The 23,641-nt window shown below is 32.0% G+C and overlaps 1 protein-coding gene across 1 annotated transcript; it reads right to left on the reverse strand.

Moving 5' to 3' along the window:
• Nucleotides 1-3,782: 3,782 nt before the first annotated feature.
• On the reverse strand, nt 3,783-5,783 carry LOC107886862 (uncharacterized protein At3g28850). The gene has a single exon (XM_016810950.2). The coding sequence runs from the start codon at nt 5,116-5,118 to the stop codon at nt 3,994-3,996; it is 1,125 nt and encodes a 374-aa protein (XP_016666439.1). The 5' UTR covers nt 5,119-5,783; the 3' UTR covers nt 3,783-3,993.
• Between the last annotated feature and the right edge of the window lie 17,858 nt (nt 5,784-23,641).

The following is a 23,641-nucleotide window of genomic DNA, read 5'->3' on the forward strand; positions in this document are numbered from 1 at the left end:
AACTTAAACACTTCGAATAACAGATTGGTGCAAAAATTCTTTTGGTCATTGTCAACTTTTAAAATAAGCAAATTGGTTTTTCTCAACAAAAATTATAAAAAAATCAAAATAACCTTTCAAAAATTTAAAATAATTTTTAAAATTCATAATATTTATAAAATCTCATATTCAAGTATATATTTTTTATTATTATTTTGCTTTGAAATTTTTTTAAATATATATGGTTTCAAATTTTTGTGATTTAACATGAAATTAGTTATACTATAACAATATTTTTATTTGACATGTTTAATTTTTTAATTTAACTCGAATAATTACATTCGATTCGATTCGACTCGAATTTGATTTCACTCAACTCGATTTGAAAATATTTCAAATTGAATTAGAATGATAAAATATGACTCATGAACTCGATTAACTCGTAATTTTTTTACTCGATTTAATCAAACACTCACCCTAATATATAATGATACTTAGAATCAAAATAAACAGAAAACTCGAAAATTCGTAAATTTGAAACATTGTCATCAAATCGAATAAGCAGTGTGGTACATTGTTTAATTGGAGTTTAATGTTTAGGGTACGCTATTGGGGCTAATTTGTTAAGCTGGATTGTTGAAGTCCTCCAACCCCTTTTCTTCCTTAATGCATAGGTGTCCCCAATATCTCCCACCTCCAAACCATTTATTGTTATTTGCATGAAATTGATGCTATCAGAAAAAAAGTGGGCTGCGTTCATTACTGAAACAATGAAAGCTAAGGCCTTCCATTAACTTGCCTGTAAAATGATATAATGATACTAAAGAGGTACCTGACATGAACAGCTCAAGTGAGGTCTGTCATTCAGACTTAAACAAATACTACAAGCTTTTAAGTTTCAATAACACCCTTTTTGTCTTTTAATGGGAATTCACACCATCACTAAACCGTCATCATGCTGTGAGTCAGTTTGTAGAAGGGACCATTAGTGATGGTCCAGCCATAAAGTTGTCAATTGCTTTGGCCACTGACTAATGATCTTTATACACCCTACAAACAAAGCCAACATGTAGTTGGGATAGTCAACTCTTCTCACTAGAATTGATGATCGGCCGGATCATCGGTCCAAATCCGAAAATTTACTCGAAAAGTAAGAGAGTTTGGGTAAAGATATAGGTCCAAAAAATAAATTTTGACTAAAAAATAATGTCCGTTTTCTAAATGGGCCGGGCCTTGAGTAGGATTTTTTGGCCAGGCTGGCCCAGCCTGAATCAGTTGTTTTGCTGCCATTTCACTGCTATATTGCTATTATTTTGTTGTTATTGTTTAAATATTGTATAACTCTTATTGTATTGTTAATTTTGTTACTATTTTAGAGGCATTTGCTTGCTAAGTTGCAATTGTCTTAGTATTACTTAAATATAAAGATTTTTTTAATGTATTTTCAATTTGTTGAAAAACATTAAAATTAATATTTTTATTGTATTTGATGTATTATATTTTTAAATAAAATAAACAATCTAAAAAAAATTAATACGGGCGAATCGAACTCAAATTTAACATTTTTAATCTAAGTTGAATTTGGACAAAATTTTAGATTATTTTTTTGGGCCAACTGAATCTGCAAACAAATTTAATCTAAAATTTATATATGAATTAAAATTCTACATTTCAATATCACTTCCTTTCTTTTCTTTTTAATTAAAATCTATAGTATAGAAATATAGGTATAGCTTTGAAGTTGGTTCAAAATTGCTCATTTTCTTCCTAGTCTGATTTTTGTCTCATTTACTTCAGCTGGGTTCAACTCAAATTAATATTTATAGAGAAATTATTCCAGAGTGAATTTTTTTAATTTAAATTTATTTAAATATTGTAAAAAAATAATTATGAATATTAAAATAAATAATTTTGAGGTAGATGGAGAGGGACAATGGTAGAGCGGAGCCAACAACGTTTGTGTCGCTAACAAAGCTTTATGTCTCACTGTATAAACACCGCGTAGATTTCATAAAAGATTACCTATCTTTTCTTTCTCTTTCATCTCATGATTTTGTGGTACAAGACAAATAGAATAATTATGGGGCTTTGATTCTAAATATTAGGTTGTTTGATCCATTTGGAGTTTAACTCAATTATAGGGTTTTATTAAAAAATTCACCCCCCAAAGTCTTATTAAAAAAAGTAAAATACATCCAAAGTCACTAGACTGTTAATAAATTTATACTTTGGTCATTTAACTTTAAAAAGCTGCAAACTGGTTGTTGGACTATTAAAATCGATGTTGTATGCTGGCATTCTCTGTTCATACCGTCTGTACCAATCAAAAGCTCTCATTCCCCTTCTTATACAATTTAAATTTTCTTTTTTCATGAAACAACTTTAAACGTCATGAATCTACAAACCAAAATCAAACAACTTTCTGCTTTGATCTACAACACTAAGTGTCAGATCGACTTGGGTCTAATGTATGTTCTTCTACTCATGGATGAGTGTTGATCTACTATATTGATTGGAAAACTTAATAATTCAGTGACCATTTTATAATTTTTTGAAGTTAAGTGATCAAAACGTAAACTTACTGCTAGTTTAGTGACCTTAAGGGTAGTTTACCTAATCATTTAAAAGATAGGATTTGTATTTTATATTTTTCAAAATCATTTAGGGTTGAATTATTTATATGGAATCTTAAAATATCCTTTCCTTTATTGATTGAAAGAGGGGAAATTGGGGGAGTGAATGAGAAAGCAAGGTCATGATTGATGAAAACAAGACAAAAACACAAGAAGAGGAGAAGGAAGCAAAAATGGTTTGGCTTTTATTAATGGCATAACCATATCACATGATCCCTTAGTTAGGGGGGCTATACAAATTTCAAATCAATATCCAATGCATGTAACTTTGAAAATCTTAGCTTCGACAGTCAAATTTTGACTATGGCTTTTTCTTCTTTATTTATGCCTCAGCTACAACTCTTGTCATTTTGTTGGTGAACATTTCTGCTATAATTTGGATACTCAACTAATCATTTGATTCTGGGATTCTTAATTCTCGGAATTCTAAGGAAATTTGAGAAATTCTGTTTTTCTTTTTTTAATTTCGATGAATTTAATTATTAATCGTTCAGAAAAAATGAAAGTGTTTTTTTTTAAGATTAAAAAAAGTGCTTTTTATTTAATAGGAATGTTCAATTATGTCTGGATAGTGATTTGTGTATTTTATTTTATATGTCATGTTAATGAATAATTTATCAAGTGGTCGAATATTTATTTAATTTTTTTTAAAAGTTGAAGGATAAAATTTAGTTAAAAAAGGATTTAATTAACAAAAGTATAAATATTAAGAGCAATATTCATAAATATGTTATTAAAATAATAATTCAAATATATAAAAAAATAAACAATAAATGAAATACCCTAACTAGGGAGTGGGAATGAATGGCTTGATCTGTAGTGTTGCTGTCAAAGAAGGAAATGACCTTAGTCCATGGGCGTAGAATGCTGAAACACCTTGAAAACAATGAAGCCCAACCACCAATCTTTTTGAATTTTGATTTGAAAACAGGATTTGACCATCCGTGTCCCTGTGCTTTCCGCCACTCGCCGACCCACCTCCATGCATTCTTCACCCCCACTTTATATTATTACACCATGAATGATGCTATATTATAATCCAATCCACTAGGGTTTGTTTGGAAAGACAAGTCCCCCACTCAACCATTTCTATTAAAATCACATTTTAGTCTTTTTAGAATTGGAATGCAAGAATAATGTTTCATAGAAGAAAGAGCTATAATTGCAATCTCTAGAAAGTATAATCTCTCCATTTATAGGAAAGTATACAAAGTTTCCTTTTAGAAAGGGAACATAATAATAAGTATACACCCATTTGATATACTCAAATTACATCATGAAAATTCCTCACTGTACACCAAGCAAACTCACAAAAGAAAGATCAGAAAACCAACACCAATAATAAGGCCAAATATTTTATGTTTTTTCATGAAGTAATAATTCAGTAGCAGCAAATTGGACATCGAATGAGTCCATTTTCATTACAATCAGGACATCTTTGGAATCCATACTCACCCTTTTCACCTCCATTCTCATCATCATCTTCTTCTTGTTGTTCTTGTTGTTCTTGTTCTTCCCTTTCATCATCTTCATAATACACTTTACAACTCCCTGAACAAGTCTCACATGGCACGAATCTGATATCCCCACAAGCTTCACAAGCTCCACTACCTCCCCCATTGCCATCACCATCATCACCCACCATTTCACACCCTTCGACAGCCTTCTCTAGCTTTCCTTCTTCATGCATTCGCCTTACTTCTTCAGCTCCACCGATGTATTTTTCCCCCACAAATACCCTTGGTAATCCACCTTTAAACCCTTCTCCTATTAGCTCTTTCAATTCCTCTTTGAACCCTGAATGCATTGAAACATCTCGTTCATCGATACGAACTCCCAAGCCTTTCAAAATCACTCTAACTTCACAACAATCCTCGTATGTCTTTCGAACACCTCTTAAACTTGTAAAATACAGAACAACCTTATCCTTTTTAAGTGATTCCCTAAAGCTAGAAATGATTTCGGGGTCGAAATCTGTGACCCCCAAATCAGCTTTATTATCATCAGTGTCTTGAATTTGAAGCCACTTAGGCTTTGGAACATCAAAAGAAAAACTCCTGAAATGACCTGGAGATCGAAGGGGACTAATATCTTCAAGCCCTGCCATCATTTCCCATGTATTGATTGTTTCAGGCTCTCCAGGAGGAGTCCGAATAGGCGTCTTGGGGACAACTTTTGGAATCTTATCTTCAAGCATTTTCGACCATATTTTGGCTTCAATCACTTTCATATTCAACCCTTTTCTCTCTTCTTCAACTTCCTTCAAATCCCCATTGATTTTGGAGCCGTTTTCAAAAGCTGCAACGTTGATGGTGCCGCCATTGCTGTGGTGGTTGTCTTCTAGCTTGAGAGTGCCTAATGTTGTGGATGTTAACGCTACGACATGGTAGCTATCGCCTGTGTGCTGAGCCGGATGATGAACATGCATCGAATAGCTTCTTGGAACAGGCGAATAAGGAGCCCGGCAATGGCGGCATCGTTTTTGCTTGGAACTAGCACAACCCATAAAAAAAAACAGGGGAAAAGAAAAAGGGAAAACAGTGAAGAAAAATATGGGAATTTTGAAATGTGATTTGATGAATAAGACTAAGAGAACATCCCTTGTTAAATGAGCTGGATTTGTGAGGTTTTGGTGGAGATTAAATCATTAAAAATTGGGGATGAAATAAAGAAATGTTGCTGATGATGCAACAAAGGAGAGAAAACCCAAAAAATAAAAATAAAAAACCAGAGAATTCCTAGGAAGCTTCACTTGCAGAAAAGATCCAATAAGCAGACATGATTTTATTCATCATTTACCAGATTTATCTAATCAAATAAAGTTTGAAAAAGAAAACTGAAGATACCCAGATGAGGAATTGGATGAATCAAGTGAAAAGAAGAAATGGGTTTCAGAGATCTCGGGATTTGGAACAGAAAAGAAGAGCCAAAAAAAATGGGTTTTCTTTTGCAGAAATGATTGAGAAGAAAACAACAAGAGGAAGAAGAAGAACAATGGGAATGCACAACAAAGTCAAAAAGTAAATATATATGAATTTGAAGGTTATAAAAACAAAAGGGGGAAATTTTTTCAGAAAGATTGATTTTTCAAAATCAACATTCAACAGCTGATTAATGACTTTTTCTTTTATTCCTTTTTGAATTGTTGAGAGATGGGAGTGAGAGACGGAATTGTAGGTGAGATGAAGCTTTTAATGACTAAAAAAACGAAGAGAATAAAAAATAAAAAAAAATAAAAGTAATAGAGAATATACTTTATTTATCAAATGATGATTATAATATTTTATCAGAATCTTTATTTATAGACATAAGAAGTAAAAAATAAGTAGATGTTTAATCCAAATCACTATTAAAATTTAGAGTACATCACAACTATATCTTGATCATGATAGACATCCATTTAATAAAATATTTTTAACATATTATACTTTTTTTCTACTTTTCTTTTATTAATAATATTATTGCAACAACTTTTTTTTTTACCCAACTTAGACTTACTCAAATGTTTTCTAAAATATTAAATATTTTATACTTTCAATAATTTCAAATAAAAATATTTAATATGAAATTTTTAACATAAAAATCAATTTATTCTTTGATATAATCTATAATAATTAATTTACTTATTTTTTAATACAATGATATTGAGACCTCTTCGAACATTTATGCACAAAAAGAAAATTATAATATGTGCAAACACATATTGAAGTTGCTTGATTCTGTCGCATTAATCACTTGGTTTTCGAAATCTTGTTTAGGTATAAAGTCTTTCTTTTATATTATTTTAAATTTATCATTATTTTTTAAAATTTATTTTATTAATATATACATAATTTGTTTAAAAAGTGTTAATTCTACTTGACAAATAAAAAAAATTAAAGTGTTTTGAGTGAAGTTTTAGAAATTTGTTGGTGTTTGGATTAAGAAATGATTCATATTAATCTTTGAATTTACATTAAAAACACTTAATCAAGTATTTGATGTTTGTCTTTAAAAAAAAGTTAGGTTTTTTTGGGAGTATTAAGTATTAACCTACCTCAACTAAATATTTTTTTAAAAATTCTAAAAAAAAAAATTTGGATAACATTCTTATTTAGCTATTTAAATTTTAGTACCAGTTTAATATTGTTTCTAAAAGGTACTTTTGGGCAAAAAAAGAATATTTTTGGGAAGAATATAAAATTTTCTACATCTGTCAAAAACACTTTTGGGCCGATTTTTGAATATTGTAAAATATTTTTTCTCTCAAAAAACATCTTGTTTAGTAATATTTTTATTTCGAAAGTATTTTTATTCCAAAAATATTTTTTTAAAATAATGCTAAACTGCTTTTCTAGTAGTTTTCCTAATGTTATATTCTTATTAAAAACACATTTAATAAACATGAAAGAATATAATAACCGTAATCAAATATATTTAAATGCAATTAACATGATATATTTATTATATCTACAATATTAATATAATTAAATACTTTTATTATATTAATATTTAAGTAAAATTTATGGGTTAGTATTTTAGCTAAAAAATTACTAGAAGACTAAACTTTGAATAATAAAAGAAAATAATTGAAATGATTATAAAATTTCTCATTTTTAATTTTGTATTTTTGTTGGTGGAAAAATGGAATAATTATAAAGGTCAACAAAACGCGGGAATTAATGCTTAAATGACTATCAGTCTTTTTCTACGTATACCAATCGCTTACTGCACGTGAAAACGTATTTCAATCATACGGTTATTCATAGATTCTACTCACTGATTTAAGGGGATATTGACCGTCCGATAGTTTGTGCATTAGACTGTCTGTCAACGTGCGTGGGGAAAACAACTTTTGAAATGAAACTCTTTGATTTGTTTTTGTTTTGATTGTTAGGCATAATATTAAATTTAGCTATCAACGTTTACATTTTTTTTTCAATTTGGCCGTTATTCTTTTTTTAGCTAATTTTGACCTTCAACCTTTTAAAAAAAGTCGCATTTGACTATTAACCTTTCAAAAAGAGTTAAATTGTTGTTTTTTAAAATAGAAATATTGACTAAAACATTAATTTTTAAACATGGTAGCTCGAATGACAATCCATATGTAACACCCCTCACCCGGTCTAGTTACCAGACCTAGGCCACTAGACACTACAGTAAATAACAAAATTGACACATGCAATTTAATTCAAGTATTTTATTCAAAACAATACTGAATCATCATTTCGCTAACAAATCAAGTCTTGCATGCAAAATTTGAACTTAATTCGAGCTTACGAAGGCTTTAAAGTCAATTTTGAAACATACATGGACTAATTTAAAATATTTCAGAAAAGGTTGGGTAAAAGTGTGTAAAATAGGGTCACACAGCTGTGTGATAGGCTCAGGACATGTAAAGTAGGGTCACATGATTGTGTCGTCAGGCCGTGCGAGAGACTGTGATCGTATTCAACCAAAACCACCCTGACAATACAGAGCACACGAATGTGTCACTTGCCCGTGTGTGACACACGACCGTGTGGTAGCCTGTGTATGCCAAAATAATGTCTTAATCTGCAAATTGCCAAATCAACCATTACATATGCCAAAAGTATTCACTTACCCATTCTTTTAACCTATTCAAAATGCACCAAAAGCATACCAAAATGCACCATTTCCTAACTCGATGCCTCAGGACACCTCAATCACATTGAACACAACATGTAACATCTCAATTCATTTAAACATTTAATACCAAACATTCATTCCATTCAACACCAACCATACATAAATGCTCATTCCATTCCCTAATTTCATCAACTAAATATTCATTTGACCAAACAAATTTCAAGGCTTATAAGCATACCATATAACATGTTAGAACTTTACTCATTTAAGCACCTTATACCATTTCCATCATCTTACCATTTCACCTTATTTAGCAATCAATTGACATTCACAATTATACATTTCATCACATTGATCACATATCAAAACAACATTCAAGATAGCACAACCATTTAGCAAGACTTATAAGCATGTCATCTTATAAACATGAACAAGTGATTATGCACATATCAAAACATTATATATCAACCAAGGTGACCTTTAACATAACGAGCCTATATGCATGCCACAAAATCAATCCATAAACCATAAAAGATCTACCGAGTCAGAAGTTGGATAGTGTAAGCTCTTAATTAATCCAATATTCACATTCTGCAAAATATCTACAGGATAGGAAACGCAATACGAATAAGCATTATAAATACTTAGTAAGCTCATAGATATTAAAATCGTAAACTTACCTCATAACTGAACTAACATAACTATGTTTCCTGTCAACATGTCACAACCGAATGGCATACTACCATATGATAAAGCACGTTTTGTTACAAGTACTTTTAGGGCACGCTTTTTGTTTTACCGTCAGCTCAATTAGCAAAAATGAATTATCTTCTTAAATATACCGTATTTAAATTATTTGAATATGACGGAGGTGGAACTTGACTTTTCTTTAAAGACAAAAATGGACTCAGATTAGTATGCTTCTAGATACATAATTTTTAGAAGAATGACTTAACTTTTATCCTAAAAAACAAATTGGCCTAAACATTTCTAAAAATTAATGATTTAACAAATAACGTGTAAAATGTATTAAGTTGGTGAAAGGATTATGAAGATTTTATACGTTTTCATGATGAAATTTCTTTTCAATCTTTTTGTAAACTTTATTGAATAATTTTTATCACATATTTGAAAAAGATATCAATATGTTGTGGGATCATCATTCTAATTAATTAGAAAATTTTAAAGTGGCAAAGTGTGGTCTCGATAATTACATTTACATGCCACCAACTTTTTGGTAACCATGAATGCTCCTATAAATTATCTTCCTAACTTACAAAGTGGGTGAATTTTATTTTAAGATAAAATTAATTGCCTTTTAACAGATTCATTAATTGGAATATTGGGTTAATGATGTTTGTTGCTATAATAAGTTACATGGCAAAATATAACCACCCAATTCTTAATTAAATATTTTACTCACAAAAAAAAACAAAATTAAATTTGACAGCCAGGAGTACACGTGTATCCATGCATGGGGATTGGCTAAACTAATTATTACATTTACGTGAGCAGTGGAATGAATAGCTTCACCATGTCCACATGGTGGAACGTGTCAAATAAAGGTGACCAAAATTTAACAATTAATATAAAAAAGTTTTCTTCAATAATGGCTGCCCGCTTTCTCCATTACCTTCTCTTTTTCTTAGTGATGCGTAAGTTTTTTTTGGGTTAAAAAAAGAATTTTAAAAATAGGATAAATTTTAAAAAATAATCACTTTTGTTTGCTTCAGATTTTATTTTGATCACTTATGTTTGAAATGTTACGTTTTAGTTCATTTTGTTATGAAGTGGTTATTCTTTTGTTAAACTCTATTACCTCCCTAATAACATTCTTATATGGCAGTCCAAATGTGTTTTAAATGCCAACTTGGATGTCCAGTTGTTGAGATGAAAATAAATTTTTAATTAAATAAATTTAATTTGGATTGCCACGTAGGACATCCAAGTTGATATTTAAAATTCATTTGGACTACCTTTAGGTAGGTAATGGAGCTTAACGGTAGAGTGACCACTTTGTAACAAAATGATAACGTAAGTGACTAAAACGTACGATTTCAAACATAAGTGACTAAAATGTAATTTGAGACCAATAAAAATGACTATTTTTATAGTTTACCCTTTAAAAATATAAGTTCAATTGTTAACCTATTAAATTTTTTTTGTTAAATTCAAGATATTTGAGTTTTTTTTTAAGTGTTACAACAGTAAACTTAATAAAATAATTTTAATAGAATTAACAATTAGACTTGAATTCTAAAATATGAGAAGTAGAGGAATTAAATTTATAAAATTAAAATTAGAAAAATTAAATTTCAAAATTACAAATAGTACATAGAATTAAAATAATTTTAAATTTTTTATATTGATGAATGAATTAAAAGAAAAAATCTTGCAAATTAAAAGTTACTTAACCTCAACAGTTCATGTTGTATAAATTCAAATTTAATAATTTAAGGAGAAAATGTGTATTTGTGATCAGTTGAATTGGAAACATTTATATCTTTCAAATAAATTAATCACATTAAAATTTATTTGAAAATAATTTTGTTCTCGATTGATGTTTAAAAAACGTAATTTTCAACCTGATTTGCTGTTTTCAGAATAATATTTTGATATGATTTAATCGTACTGTAAATAGATATAGATTAACGTTTTAAAATTAAAGTATACATAAAAAAATAAATAATGTCACCTAAAATATTAATAAACTAACTAACTAATCATTAATAAAACGAAGAAAGAAAATTCTCATAGAATCATCCTGTAACAAGTGTATGACCCCCTGGGTTGAACGCCAAAGTTCAGCTCCCACTACACCAGACTTTTTGCCGCGTTTTTAGCGGCGGTTGGATAAAAAACGTCGCTAAAAATCTATCATTAGCAGCGCTCCACGAAAAATGCTGCAGAAAATAAGCATTAGCGGCGTTTTTGGTAAAGTGCCTCAAAAGACTTCAGCCCAACGACGCCGTTTTCTGAGCTGAGAAGGATTTAGTGGCGATTTTATGAAAGCGCCGCCAATTATCAATCTTTAGCGGCGTTTCTCGGTAAGCGCCACAAAAAGACTTCCGCCCCACGACGCCGTTTTCTGAGCTTTCGGGGATTTAGTGGCGTTTTTGGGGATGCGCCGCAAACGTACTTCAGCCTAACGATGCCGTTTTTGAGCTTTCGGGGGATTTAGTGGCGTTTTCATGCAATCGCCGCGAATGCTCAAGTCTTTAGCGGCGTTTTTGGGAAAGCGCCGCAAACGTACTTCAGCCGAACGACACCGTTTTCTGAGCTTTCGGGGATTTAGTGGCGTTTTTATTAAAGCGTCGCTAATACTTAGGGATTTAGCGGCGTTTTTGTGAAAGCGCCACAACAATACTTCAGCCCAACAACGCCGTTTTCTGAGCTTTCGAGGATTTAGTAGCGTTTTTATTAAAGCGCCGTTAATACTCAGGGATTTAACGGCATTTTTGTGAAAGCGCCACAATAATACTTCAGCCCAACGACGTCGTTTTCTGAGCTGAGAAGGATTTAGTGGCGTTTTTTTGTATGCGCCACTAATGCTCAGGTCTTTAGCGGCGTTTTTGGGAAAGCGCCGCAAAAATACTTCAGCCCAACGACGTCGTTTTTTTAGCTTTCGGGGATTTGGTGGTGTTTTTATGAAGCGCCACTAATACTGAGGGATTTAAAATAATTTAAAATATTTGTTAAAAATGGATAAATTAAAATACTATTGATTTTTAATTTATGTACTAAATTATTTCAAATATAATTGTAAAAGATAAGATAGTATTAATTTTAAAATATTTAATTTAATTATCATTATAGTTTAGGGTTTAATAAATATGGTTAGTGTATATATATGGTTAATTTAGGATTTAAGACCGGTTTAGGAGTTACAATTTTAAGTTTTATAGATTATGGAATTAGAGATTATGGATTAGGGATTCTGGTTTAAGGGTTAATGTGATTTAAGGTTTATGGGTTAGGGGTTAAGGGTTATGGGTTAGGGGTTAGGGATTAGGTTAGGGGTTAGATGTTAAGAGTTAGGGATTTAGGGTTTATAAAATTGGTGTTAGGTTAGAGTTCAGGGTTTAGATTAATTAGTGTGTTTTAAGTATATATTAAATAAGGTTTAGGGGTTAGGGGTTAGAGGTCATGGGTTAAGGGTTAAGGGTTAAGGGTTAGGGGTTAGGGATTGGGTTATGGTTTAAGGTTTAGATTAATTAGTGTTTTTTAATTTATATATTAAATAAAGTTTAGGGGTTAGGGGTTAGGGGTTATGGATTTGGAGTCGGGTTAGGGATTAAGATTTGGATTAATTAGTACTTTTTAATTAACATATTAAATAAGTTCTTTATATAATTGTAAATGAGATAATAATAAATTGTAATTATTATTAATTTAAAAGTGATATGCAATATATAATAATTTGAATATAATAATTTAAAATTGTAAAAATTGTAAAAAAATTGTCAAAATTACAAAAAATAAAATGAAAATAAAAATAAAAAAGAAATAAAAAAACTAAAATTTTTATTTTTACCTAATTTTTATAAATATTACTTAAAAAACTGAGATTGATAATTTTATCTAATTTTTTTAAATATTACCGAAATTAAGAAAACTATTCATTAAAATTTGGCAAAACTGCGCTGTTTCAATAGAAAATTTAATGTAGTAGTGGCGTTTTTATTAAAAACGCCGCTATAAACTAGACATTAGCGGCGTTTTATAACCAACGCCGCAAAATATTCTTAATATTGGAGACAAAACGGTGCAGTTTTTGGCTGAGATTCATACCATTTGATAAAAAAGCTGCGCCGTTTTATTATTTGCTTTTAGTGGCGCTTTAAAAAAACGCCGCAAATTAATGTAACTATGTTTTAAGATTTACGCAAACGCTGCCGTTTTATCTATATTATTAGTGGTGATTGGGCTAAAATGCCAGGAGTTCGAGTTAATCGACTGCATTTGGCCTAATATTTAGTGGCGCTTATGTATAAACGCCGCAATTTACAGAATTGTTTAGGAAAATGGCTCCGTTTTCTTATTTAACTTTAGTGGCGCTTTTAGTAAACGCCGCAAAAATGTTTTAATTTTTATGGAGACGATGCCGTTTTCTCTAAAATGCCATGAGTTTGAGTTAAATGATCGGGAAACGACAGCGTTTGATCATATTACTAGTGGCGCTGGTATATAAAAACCGCAAATTACAGAAATTGTTTAGGAAAACGGCTTCGTTTTCTTATTTACTTTTAGTGGCGCTTTTAGTAAACGCCGCAAAAATGTTTCAATTTTTATGGAGACGATGCCGTTTTCTCTAAAACGCCATGAGTTTCAGTTAACTGATCGGGAAACGACAGCGTTTGATCATATTACTAGTGGCGCTGGTATACAAACGCCGCAAATGGGTTAATTATTTTGATGAAAACTACGTCGTTTTTTCCCATCCTTTTGACTGAAGCTAAAACCCGATTCTCCATCCCCAACCTCTCATTCTCCCAAACCCCTAAAATTTCCCTAATCCCTTACTGCATCACAACCTCTCATTCTCCCAAACCGTCTGCTTCACTGCAACAACGCCTCCGTCCGTGTCTGGTGCCGCAACCGTTCGGTAAGTTCAACTACTTCCTTCATCTTCTTCATGCACGAATGTTTCTGGAATACCGAATTTGAACAAATATTTACGAATTGCGTACAGTAAAAAGGGTCTTTTGAATATATCTGGAATTTGGGGCTTTTGAGCATTTGGATTTTCTCATTTCAATTTGAATCATTTACTGCTGTTCTGTCGAAAATTAGTTTCCATTGCTACCATGTTGAATCATTTACTGCTGTTCTGTCGAAAATTGCAAAATTGTTCAAAACCTATTGAATGATATCTATTAATATTTGCTATGGCAGGGCTACTATACTACTATTAGAAAAAATCCAATAGTGGCAAGGAACTGAACACTACAGCACTGTTCAAAACTTGTAAGTTCAAATTTCTAAAGAGCAAAGTAATATTTTTGGTTGAAATCTTAGATTCAATCTTTTTTTATTATTATTTTTTATAATATATTTAAAATTTATATACATTTTTAATATATATTATATATAGTTTTAATTGCTACCATGTTGAATCATTTACTGCTGTTCTGTTGAAAATTGCAAAACTGTTCAAAACCTATTGAATGATATCTATTAATATTTGCTATGGCAGGGCTACTATACTACTATTAGAAAAAATCCAATAGTGGCAAGGAACTGAACACTACAGCACTGTTCAAAACTTGTAAGTTCAAACTTCTAAAGAGCAAAGTAATATTTTTGGTTGAAATCTGAGATTCAATTTTTTTTTTGATTTTTTTCTTTTATAATATACTTAAAATTTATATACATTTTTAATATATAATATATATAGTTTTAATATCTAGTTTAAAATGGATATAAATTTATATACATTTTTTGATTCAATCTCTTTATTATATATAGTTTTCTTTTTCTTTATTTAGGAGCAGAAACTATAAACTGATTCATAATCAAATTTAGACTTTGCTTAAATCATCAAATGTATTTATTTGTTCGGATTTCTTTCATGAAAATCAATTCTTTTACTTGGTAACAAATCTTGCAGCTTTGAAAGGAATATGGACACAGAAATTTCTGTTTCTCTAGCATGTTATGTTTCTGTACCATTTTTATGTTTCTTTATTTTCTGTTTTTTGTTCTGTTTTCTGTTTTCTATTTTTTGTTTTCTGTTTTGCTATTTTCTGTTGAATGAAGTGTTTATCAAGTGGAAACAAAAACCGAGTGGTTCCCCCACTGCTCCATCTTGAGGAGGTTGTCCAGTTTAGATTAATTTGTATCAGCAGTTTGCTAAACATTGAGAAAAATATTATTTGTCAAAATCATCAATTAAAGTTTTTCTTTTGATGTGGTTCTGAGTTTTGTGATGACAAAAGGATGTTAGAGAGGATTGGTTCAATTTGATGATTCTATCGATCAAGTAACAACATTATGAATCTCAACTTGTATAGTACTGTGTGCTGTAAAGGAAAATAAACATAATACATAGGCAACAATGATTTTGACACATTTTAGTTTTTATTTAACTTATTAATATTAAAAAAGTATATATTCATATATTTTATCATAACTTATTAATATTAAAAATATATATATGTTAATATTTTTACAATTTAATGTAACTTATTACTAATATATATATTGTTCGAATATAATTTTTTAAAATTTATATCTTACATTACTTAAATAAATATTTTTAAGTATATTTTAGATGTCTTACATTAATAAATAAAACATATTTTTTACTAAATTTTACTCTTAATATATTACTTGAATATATTACTTAAATAAATTACTTAAATACATTACTTACTAAAATTTCGTTAAATTTTTTACTTAAATATGTTACTCAGATACATTACTTACTAAAATTTGGTTAAATTTTTTACTTAAATATGTTATTTAAATACATTACCCGCTATAAATTTAAGTACATATTACATTACTTACAGAACTTGTTAAAATATATTATAGTTTTAAATCGGTTATAAATCAGATACGTAATAGTGATATACTTACATCATACATATCTTACATAACCAAAATTTGTATGTACAAGAACTTACATAATTTACACAACTTACATAACCTACATAACTTACATAATACAAAGGTTACATAACTGAAATAGCTTACACAACTTACATAACTTACATAACTTACAGAAGTTATATAATACATAATAACTTACAACTTACATAACATACATTACTTTGATAACTTACATAAGTTACATAATACACAACTTACATAGTTTACTTAATACATAACTTACATAACTTATACACGTACATAACTTACATAATTTACTTAATACATAAATATATATCATATGATATACTTACCACCGAACAACTTACCCTTGTAATTTCTGGTGACAATCAGACTCCAAGAAATAAGAAATAAGAAATGGACCGGTCTTGGATGAATTTGTCAAGGGTAAGCGACGGTTATCGAAATGGAGTATAGACTTTCTAAATTTTGCATTTCAATATGCAAGCCAAGAGAACATTATTCTTTGCCCGTGTAAGAAGTGTGTCAACATAAACTGGCATTATCGTGAAGTTGTATACGAGCATCTAATTGTTGATGGGTTTGTTCGGGGTTATAAACAATGGTTATTTCATGGAGAATGTCCGCCTAGTACCTCCTCTTCGAGGATGGATGTATCTTATGATAGTACTGCTTACCATCGGTCCGTTAGAGGGGATGACATGGAAGGGATGTTGCAGGAAGTATTTAATATTCACAATCATGGTTTGGAGTCGTTCCCAGCCGACTTTGTGGCATCTGATGATTGTAATCTCGGTGGAAATGCTTTTACTGAACCCGAAAGAAGTGTACATCATGAAGAGCCGAATGGAGAAGCAACGAAGTTTTACGCACTACTTACTCACATGAACGAAGATCTGTATGAGGGATCAAAATTCTCAAAATTGTCTTTCTGTATTCGTCTTTTTCAGTTAAAATGTTTGGGAGGGTGGACCGGGAACTCTTTGACCATGCTGTTAGAGTTTTTGAGAGAGATGTTTCTGTTTGCAAAAATCCCTCAATCATGCAAAGATATGAAGAAAATGATAAAAGATTTAGGTATTGGGTACACCAAAATCCATAGTTGCCCGAATGACTGCATGTTGTATTGGGGCGATCGGAGAAACCAACAGTGCTGTCACATATGCGGCCAATCACGTTGGATAAATAGAAACACAGAAGATGGGAACGACGATGAAAATGATACACAGCCAAGAAAGAAGCTGGTCAAGACTTTACGGTATTTTCTGCTGATACCAAGGCTTCAAAGGCTTTTCATGTCGTCGAAGACAGCGGAGTTTATGACGTGGCACCATGATGGACGAACCGATGATGGGAAGATGAGGCATTCGGTAGATTCTTTAGCTTGGAAATCATTTGACAATAAATTTCCAAGCTTTGCAAGCGATCCTAGGAGTGTAAGGTTTGGCTTAGCATCTGATGGATTTAATCCGTACAAGATCATAAGTACTGCGTACAGTACTTGGCCAGTAGTGCTTGTTCCATACAATCTGCCTCCGTGGATTTGCATGAAGCAATCTTCCCTTATCTTAGCTATGATTATCCCTGGAGAGAAAGGGCCCGGGAATGATATCGACATTTATTTACAGCCACTTATTGAAGAGTTAAAACAATTGTGGGCTGGTGCCGAGACATACGATGTGCTGAGAAAGGAGAACTTTAATTTACGTGCAGTTTTGATGTGGACCATTAATGACTTTCCCGCTTATGCCAATTTATCCGGTTGGAGTACCAAGGGTCGTTATGCGTGTCCTTGTTGTGCTGCACAAATATGTTCGCAATGGTTGTACAATGGGAAGAAGTTCTCTTACATGGGGCATCATCGGTGGTTACCGGAAAATCATAGACTTAGATTTCAGAGTTCTGTATTTGACGGTACTGAAGAGTTCAGAGAAGCTCCTTCGCAGACCAGTGGCTCTGAAATCTTGTTCATGTTAGAAGATATGAATTTTATTTATGGGAAGATGAACCAACCGCCAAACACGCAAAGAAATAGAAGATCGAATGATGAAGCTGATGATGACTCTGATGAAGAGGACGATCCTAATGAGGCGGACTTATGGAAAAAAAGAAGTATTTTTTTTGAGTTGCCTTATTGGGAGCATCATCTTTTACGACACAATCTTGATGTTATGCACATTGAGAAAAATGTCTGCGAGAACATTGTGGGTACAATTTTGAATATCGACGGAAAATCAAAAGATAATCTTCAAAGTCGACATGATTTAGTCCAAATGGGAATCTGACCTGATCTTCATCCCAATCCACTTCCGAATGGGAAATATCGGTTGCCGCCTTCTATATTTTCAATGTCCAAGACGGAAAAAGAAGTGTTCTGCACGGTGTTGAAGGATATAAAGGTTCCAGATGTGTATGTATCAAATATATCTCGATGTGTTAGTGTTAAAGATCGAAGATTATATTCGCTAAAATCACATGACTATCACATCTTGATGCAAGATTTACTGCTAGTGGCTCTACGATGTTGTATATCCAAGAAGGTGACGTCTTGTATAATTGAACTATCCAACATAATGAAAGCCATTTGTGTCAAAGTTTTGGACGTTCAAGAACTTCAGAATGTACAGGATCGAGCCGCTTTGACTTTATGCAACATGGAGAAAATCTTCCCACCTTCCTTTTTCACCATTATGGTTCACTTGATAATCCATCTCCCGCACGAAGCAATTCTTGACGGACCCGTTTTCTATCGATAGATGTATCCCATAGAGGTGTTAATTAAAAAAATATAAGTTTTCCTTCATTCACCTCTATGCCTTTACTTTCAATAATTAAGAAATGTTGTATATTGTGTTTAGGTTTCTATCCAAATTAAAGTCTTACTGCCGCAACAAGCGATATCCAGAAGGATCGATTGCTGAAGGCTACTTGGCAGAAGAATGTATGACCTTCTGCTCAAGATATTTGGAAGATGTTGAAACAAGGTTAAACAGACCAAATAGGAATGCTGGACTCACGGACCATAACTTAGCCGATACTTATTTGTTCCAAAGTTTTGGAGAACCAATCGGAAAAGTTGAAATTGCAGAATTAGATCATTTATCATGGGTACAAGCACATCGATATGTTCTGTTTCACCACGAATCATTGGAACCTTTACGGAAGTAAGTTCTACAAATTTTGATAAATATTTATCAAACTAGTAACTGTTTATCTTCTAACAAAGATTTTGCTGTATTTTTTTAACATAGTGAGTAAAAACAAATATTGAGATCTCGTTCGCGCTCCCGAAGAACACAGCATCGAGATATCAATAAGTTGTTTACAGAATCTTTTTATGAATGGTTAAGCCAAATGGTATGCAGTTCGAGATTTCGCTTACAAATAATAATGTTTTCTCATAACATTTTTAATTACTTAGTTTACTTTCCATTCAATAGGTTTGGAGTGGGAAGAACGTAAACAACGATGTTAAATGGCTCTCCCAAGGTCCAAATCGAGTGGTTAAAAGATATAGTGCGTTCCTTATCAACGGATTCAGATTTCATACAAAATATCGCGAGAGGTTGAGGAGAACGCAAAATTGCAGAATAGTTGTCAATTCTGCAATTACAAGTTATGCAAGTGCTAGGGACAATAATCCTGTCGAGGGAAATGTGAAATATTTCGGACATCTTACTGACATAATTGAGTTGGATTACTACAGCAAATGGAAAGTTGTCTTATTTCGTGGTGATTGGGCCGACGTTAATACAGCTCGTGGAATTAAGCAAGATCAATTTGGTTTTACAATGGTGAACTTTGACCGATTGATTCACATAGGACAACAACTGATAGATGAGCCGTATGTATTCTCATCTCAAGTCAAACAAGTTTTTTACTCAAAAGATCCAACTGATGAGGGTTGGTACGTTGTACTCCGTAACATCCCTAGAGACTTGTTTGACATGGGCAGTGGGAGTAGAGATAACATCGACGACAGATCAGTAACTTTGCCCTTTCCAGAACAAAACTTAAACGATAATATCCCTAGTACTAGTGCACAATTTCAATGGGTTCGTCAGGATACCGATGAAGATATTTACGAATAATGATGTAGTAAGATTTTACGATTGTTTAATTATATATAATATCATAATTTAAATCTTGGTCTTATTATATATTTCAACTGTTTTATATGTGCTGTTATTGTTGTAATTAGTTATCCCGTTGTCAACTATTTTATGTGTATTGCAGATAAAATGCCTAAAAGAAAAATTCTAAGGGGAAGCATTGTTCAAAATGATCCAAACTCGACAGAAACAAATAGTACTGAACAACAGACAACAGTTGGATCTTCGAATGTTCCGATTACAGCTGAGGATCCTACAGAAGTTCAAAGTAATTTTACATTTAATTTACATGCGTGTTTCTGTTATAGTTGATTTATTTTTCAAATTCTTATATTATAATATACCATTTGCAGCTGAAAATGGTGGGACACGCACAGGTCGAGGACGTACGCTACTTAGAGAGTTATACGAGTTAGATCCAGTCGAGCGTGTCAAAGTTGGACGAAACAGTTTTGGTCAGCCTGTTGGATCAGAAGCTCGACTTTTAGCAGGATACATGGGCATTTTAGCACGAAATCCGAATATGTTGCCTATCAACTATGAGTCATGGCCTCAAATGCCCGATAGCAACAAAAACTAAGCTCTCAATAATATTAAGGTAACAAAATGTTAATGTCATCTGTAATACTTGGGAAATAGTTTATTTATATTTACTTTATTAACTTGTGTTTTTTGTTTTTTGTAGGCGAGGTTTGCTTTAGAGGTCTCGGATGCTTAAGTAAAGAAGGCATTGGGAAAAAGATGGAGAGACAACAAAAGTACTTTGAAGAAAAATTATTATAAGACAAAAACAACCCTCGATGAGAAATTGCAAAATGTCCCGCCGGGTATGTTGAGGTACCAATGGGAAGATGCGGTTAGATTTTGGCATTCGAAGAAATGCGAGGTATGACGTACTTCCAAGCTATTGTAATTATTTTGATTTATAGTATTTTCTATTTACGTACTAAAAAATTTCATAACGTAGGATCGTGAACAAGTTGGAAAAAGTAGCAGGCAGAAACAAAAATTCACCCACACAGTCGGGTCGAGAAGTTTTGCATGTGTAGCTGAGGCGGAGGTATTTTTAATTTTTTTAATATTGTCGAATATGTATAACTTTCTATTAAATAATATTTATACTACTATATTGTAGGAACTGTCATCCGGTCAAAAAGTTGGACGCCTTCAACTTTTTAAAATTACACATAGGAAGAAAGATAGATCTCCCATGACTCCTGAAACTGGTGAAATAATGGTACGTTTACTTAATATAAAGAACATGTTCTTTAGAGGCACCCAGAAAAAAACGCCGCTAAAGAACATAGTCTTTAGCGGCGTTTTTGTTTGTAAACGCTGCAAAAGTTTGCGACGTTTTCGTTAGCGGCCTTTTTTGCGGTGCTTGTGGAAGCGCCGCAAATACCTTTAGTGGCGTTAAAAAGCACCGCTAAAGGCCTAAAAAAAGGTCGCTAAAAACCTGTTTTGGTGTAGTGTCCCCAGACTCGTTCTCTTGCCAAGTACTCTTATATAACCCCAACTAAACAATAGAGAGGATGCCACTCATGAACTCCATTTTCTGTCATATCAATTATTCAAGTTCTGTTCATACAAATAATCAATAAGGAGGAGACAAAAAAAGTTGTGATTATAAGGAGGTGGAGAGCCGAATAGAGAAATGTGAGTTAAGAGAACTGAGAGAGAAAGAGATGAGGAAGCTGGAGAATGCTAAGCTATCAGGTGGAATGCTTGGGGAGGAAGAAGAAGATTGTCTGCATCTCGTGCATTAGGGTATATATAGGGGATCTCCTTATTATGTAGTGTCATGTTACCAATAATTCGTGTGGTCGGTTAGGTAATAGGTCTGTTACGTGTTAGTTGTTGCCATGTAAGGTATTATATGGTTCTGTTCTAATATTTTCCTTGCAAAGGCTGTACAAAATTATTATACCTTAGTGGTCCTTTAATGGTCCTCCATTAGAGGATAAAAGCAGGTGACTTCCCTGCAAGTCTGTGAAGTGCATGGGTAATTGGTCATGAACACAACTGGATGGTCACCACTAAGAGTACAAAGTGAAGGGTCATCCATGAGCGCCTACTTAGCCATTCCTCATCTTGCCCTGCGTCCAAGCTGCGGTAAGGGTAAAACAAGCTCAATTGATTTAAAGGCTTTGTTCCAAGCAAGAACTAGACCTTGATACAAACCCACATCTCTTCCAAACCAATACTGCAATTGCCACATTTTTTGGAATCCGACAATCCTATTATTATAGTTGTTATGTATAACGTTGCTAGCACCAGCTTTCGAAGTTATCTAGTTCCAACTTCCATCAGCATTAATCTTCAACCTCCCTTCTTTCTGTTTCTCCCAACTTAATAAAATTTCCCTCCTTAGCCATATGTTAACACTATTCCCAGCTATCATTCCAGATTCATTTAGGCTCTTGCGAATGGCAAAAAATTTCGATTCAACGAGAGTACTTACATTGGCCAAGTTGAATTCATTTCGCCACTTCCAACAAGCAACAACAAAAAAGGACACTCTACCTGGATGCATTTGAAGGTTCAAGCTCCATCAATCTTCCACATTACTATTGGAGAAATCGAGATTATCATTTCCTCCCAAGAAAACCATCCAAACCACCTTTGCAGCAAATCGATATCTGAGAACATGTATAGTGTCTTCATTAAACCACCTACATATCTTGCTACCATCTTTATTCTTTCTTCTACTTTTTCTATTAGCATATTGGTGATGATTTCATTTTGACAAGCTAGTGATAAGAACATTTGCACTCTAGGTTGACATTGAAATCTCCAAATTAATTTTGCAATATGGCATTCCAAGCTTCTCTTAGTTGCAAGAATCATATAGGTATCATTACAAGTCTCACCCCAGATCAACTTAACATTAGGGAGTTTACAGAGTAACTAAAGTTTTATTTTATATCAAAATCCAACTTTAAAATAAAAACTTAATTAAGCTTGGATTTAGCTTCAAATCAAACACGAATTTCTCGTAATCAGGTGAAATAAACCCTAACAGCTATTGATTGGATTTCAAATGGAAAGCTGATGTATGCTTTACGAATTAAAAGATGCAGTTAGGGTACATAAATCTGATATATTATAAATACATGGTGTTGCCCAGTTGTGGCTACAAAGTGTGGTTCCATTAAAGTATTCATACTTTGAGTTGGGAATTCAAATGGGGAAGAAGAAAAAGGTATTACTTTCAACCAATTAAATATTTATATTTAACATTCCAGTTTGACCACTTTTCAGGCTTAATAACAAGCAATTGAAAAATTAAAAATTAAAACATTTGACGGAGGTAATGGCTTATTGGATGGAATGTCTGTCGGCTAATTGCTTCTAATGTAAGTTCTTGGGTTCCCACTTGGTCTTTTTTTATTCAATAATAATTTAACTTTTTAAGATTTATGTATTTGGTAGGTTAAGATATAATTTGTTTTAAATAATTTTATTTTAAATTCTAATTATATCGGTTCTTTTTTTAAATAATGTCTAAAATTACTTGTAACCCTTCACCAATCTATATAAATAGAAGAATAATGCGCTTCAGTGCATTTAATACTCATATCAATCGTACTAAGACTCAATCGACATATATAATATTTTAAATATACATAAATTGTATAAAAATATTTCCATTTGTACTCAAACATTTTTAAATAACACATTTGGATTTGATATTTCTTTTTTGAAATATAATTTCTCTTCAGCTTTTTTCTTCGATTTTGTTTTTAAATATAA

The sequence above is a fragment of the Gossypium hirsutum genome, chromosome D04 (assembly GCF_007990345.1).
Source record: "Gossypium hirsutum isolate 1008001.06 chromosome D04, Gossypium_hirsutum_v2.1, whole genome shotgun sequence".
In the NCBI taxonomy this organism is placed as follows: Eukaryota; Viridiplantae; Streptophyta; class Magnoliopsida; order Malvales; family Malvaceae; genus Gossypium; species Gossypium hirsutum.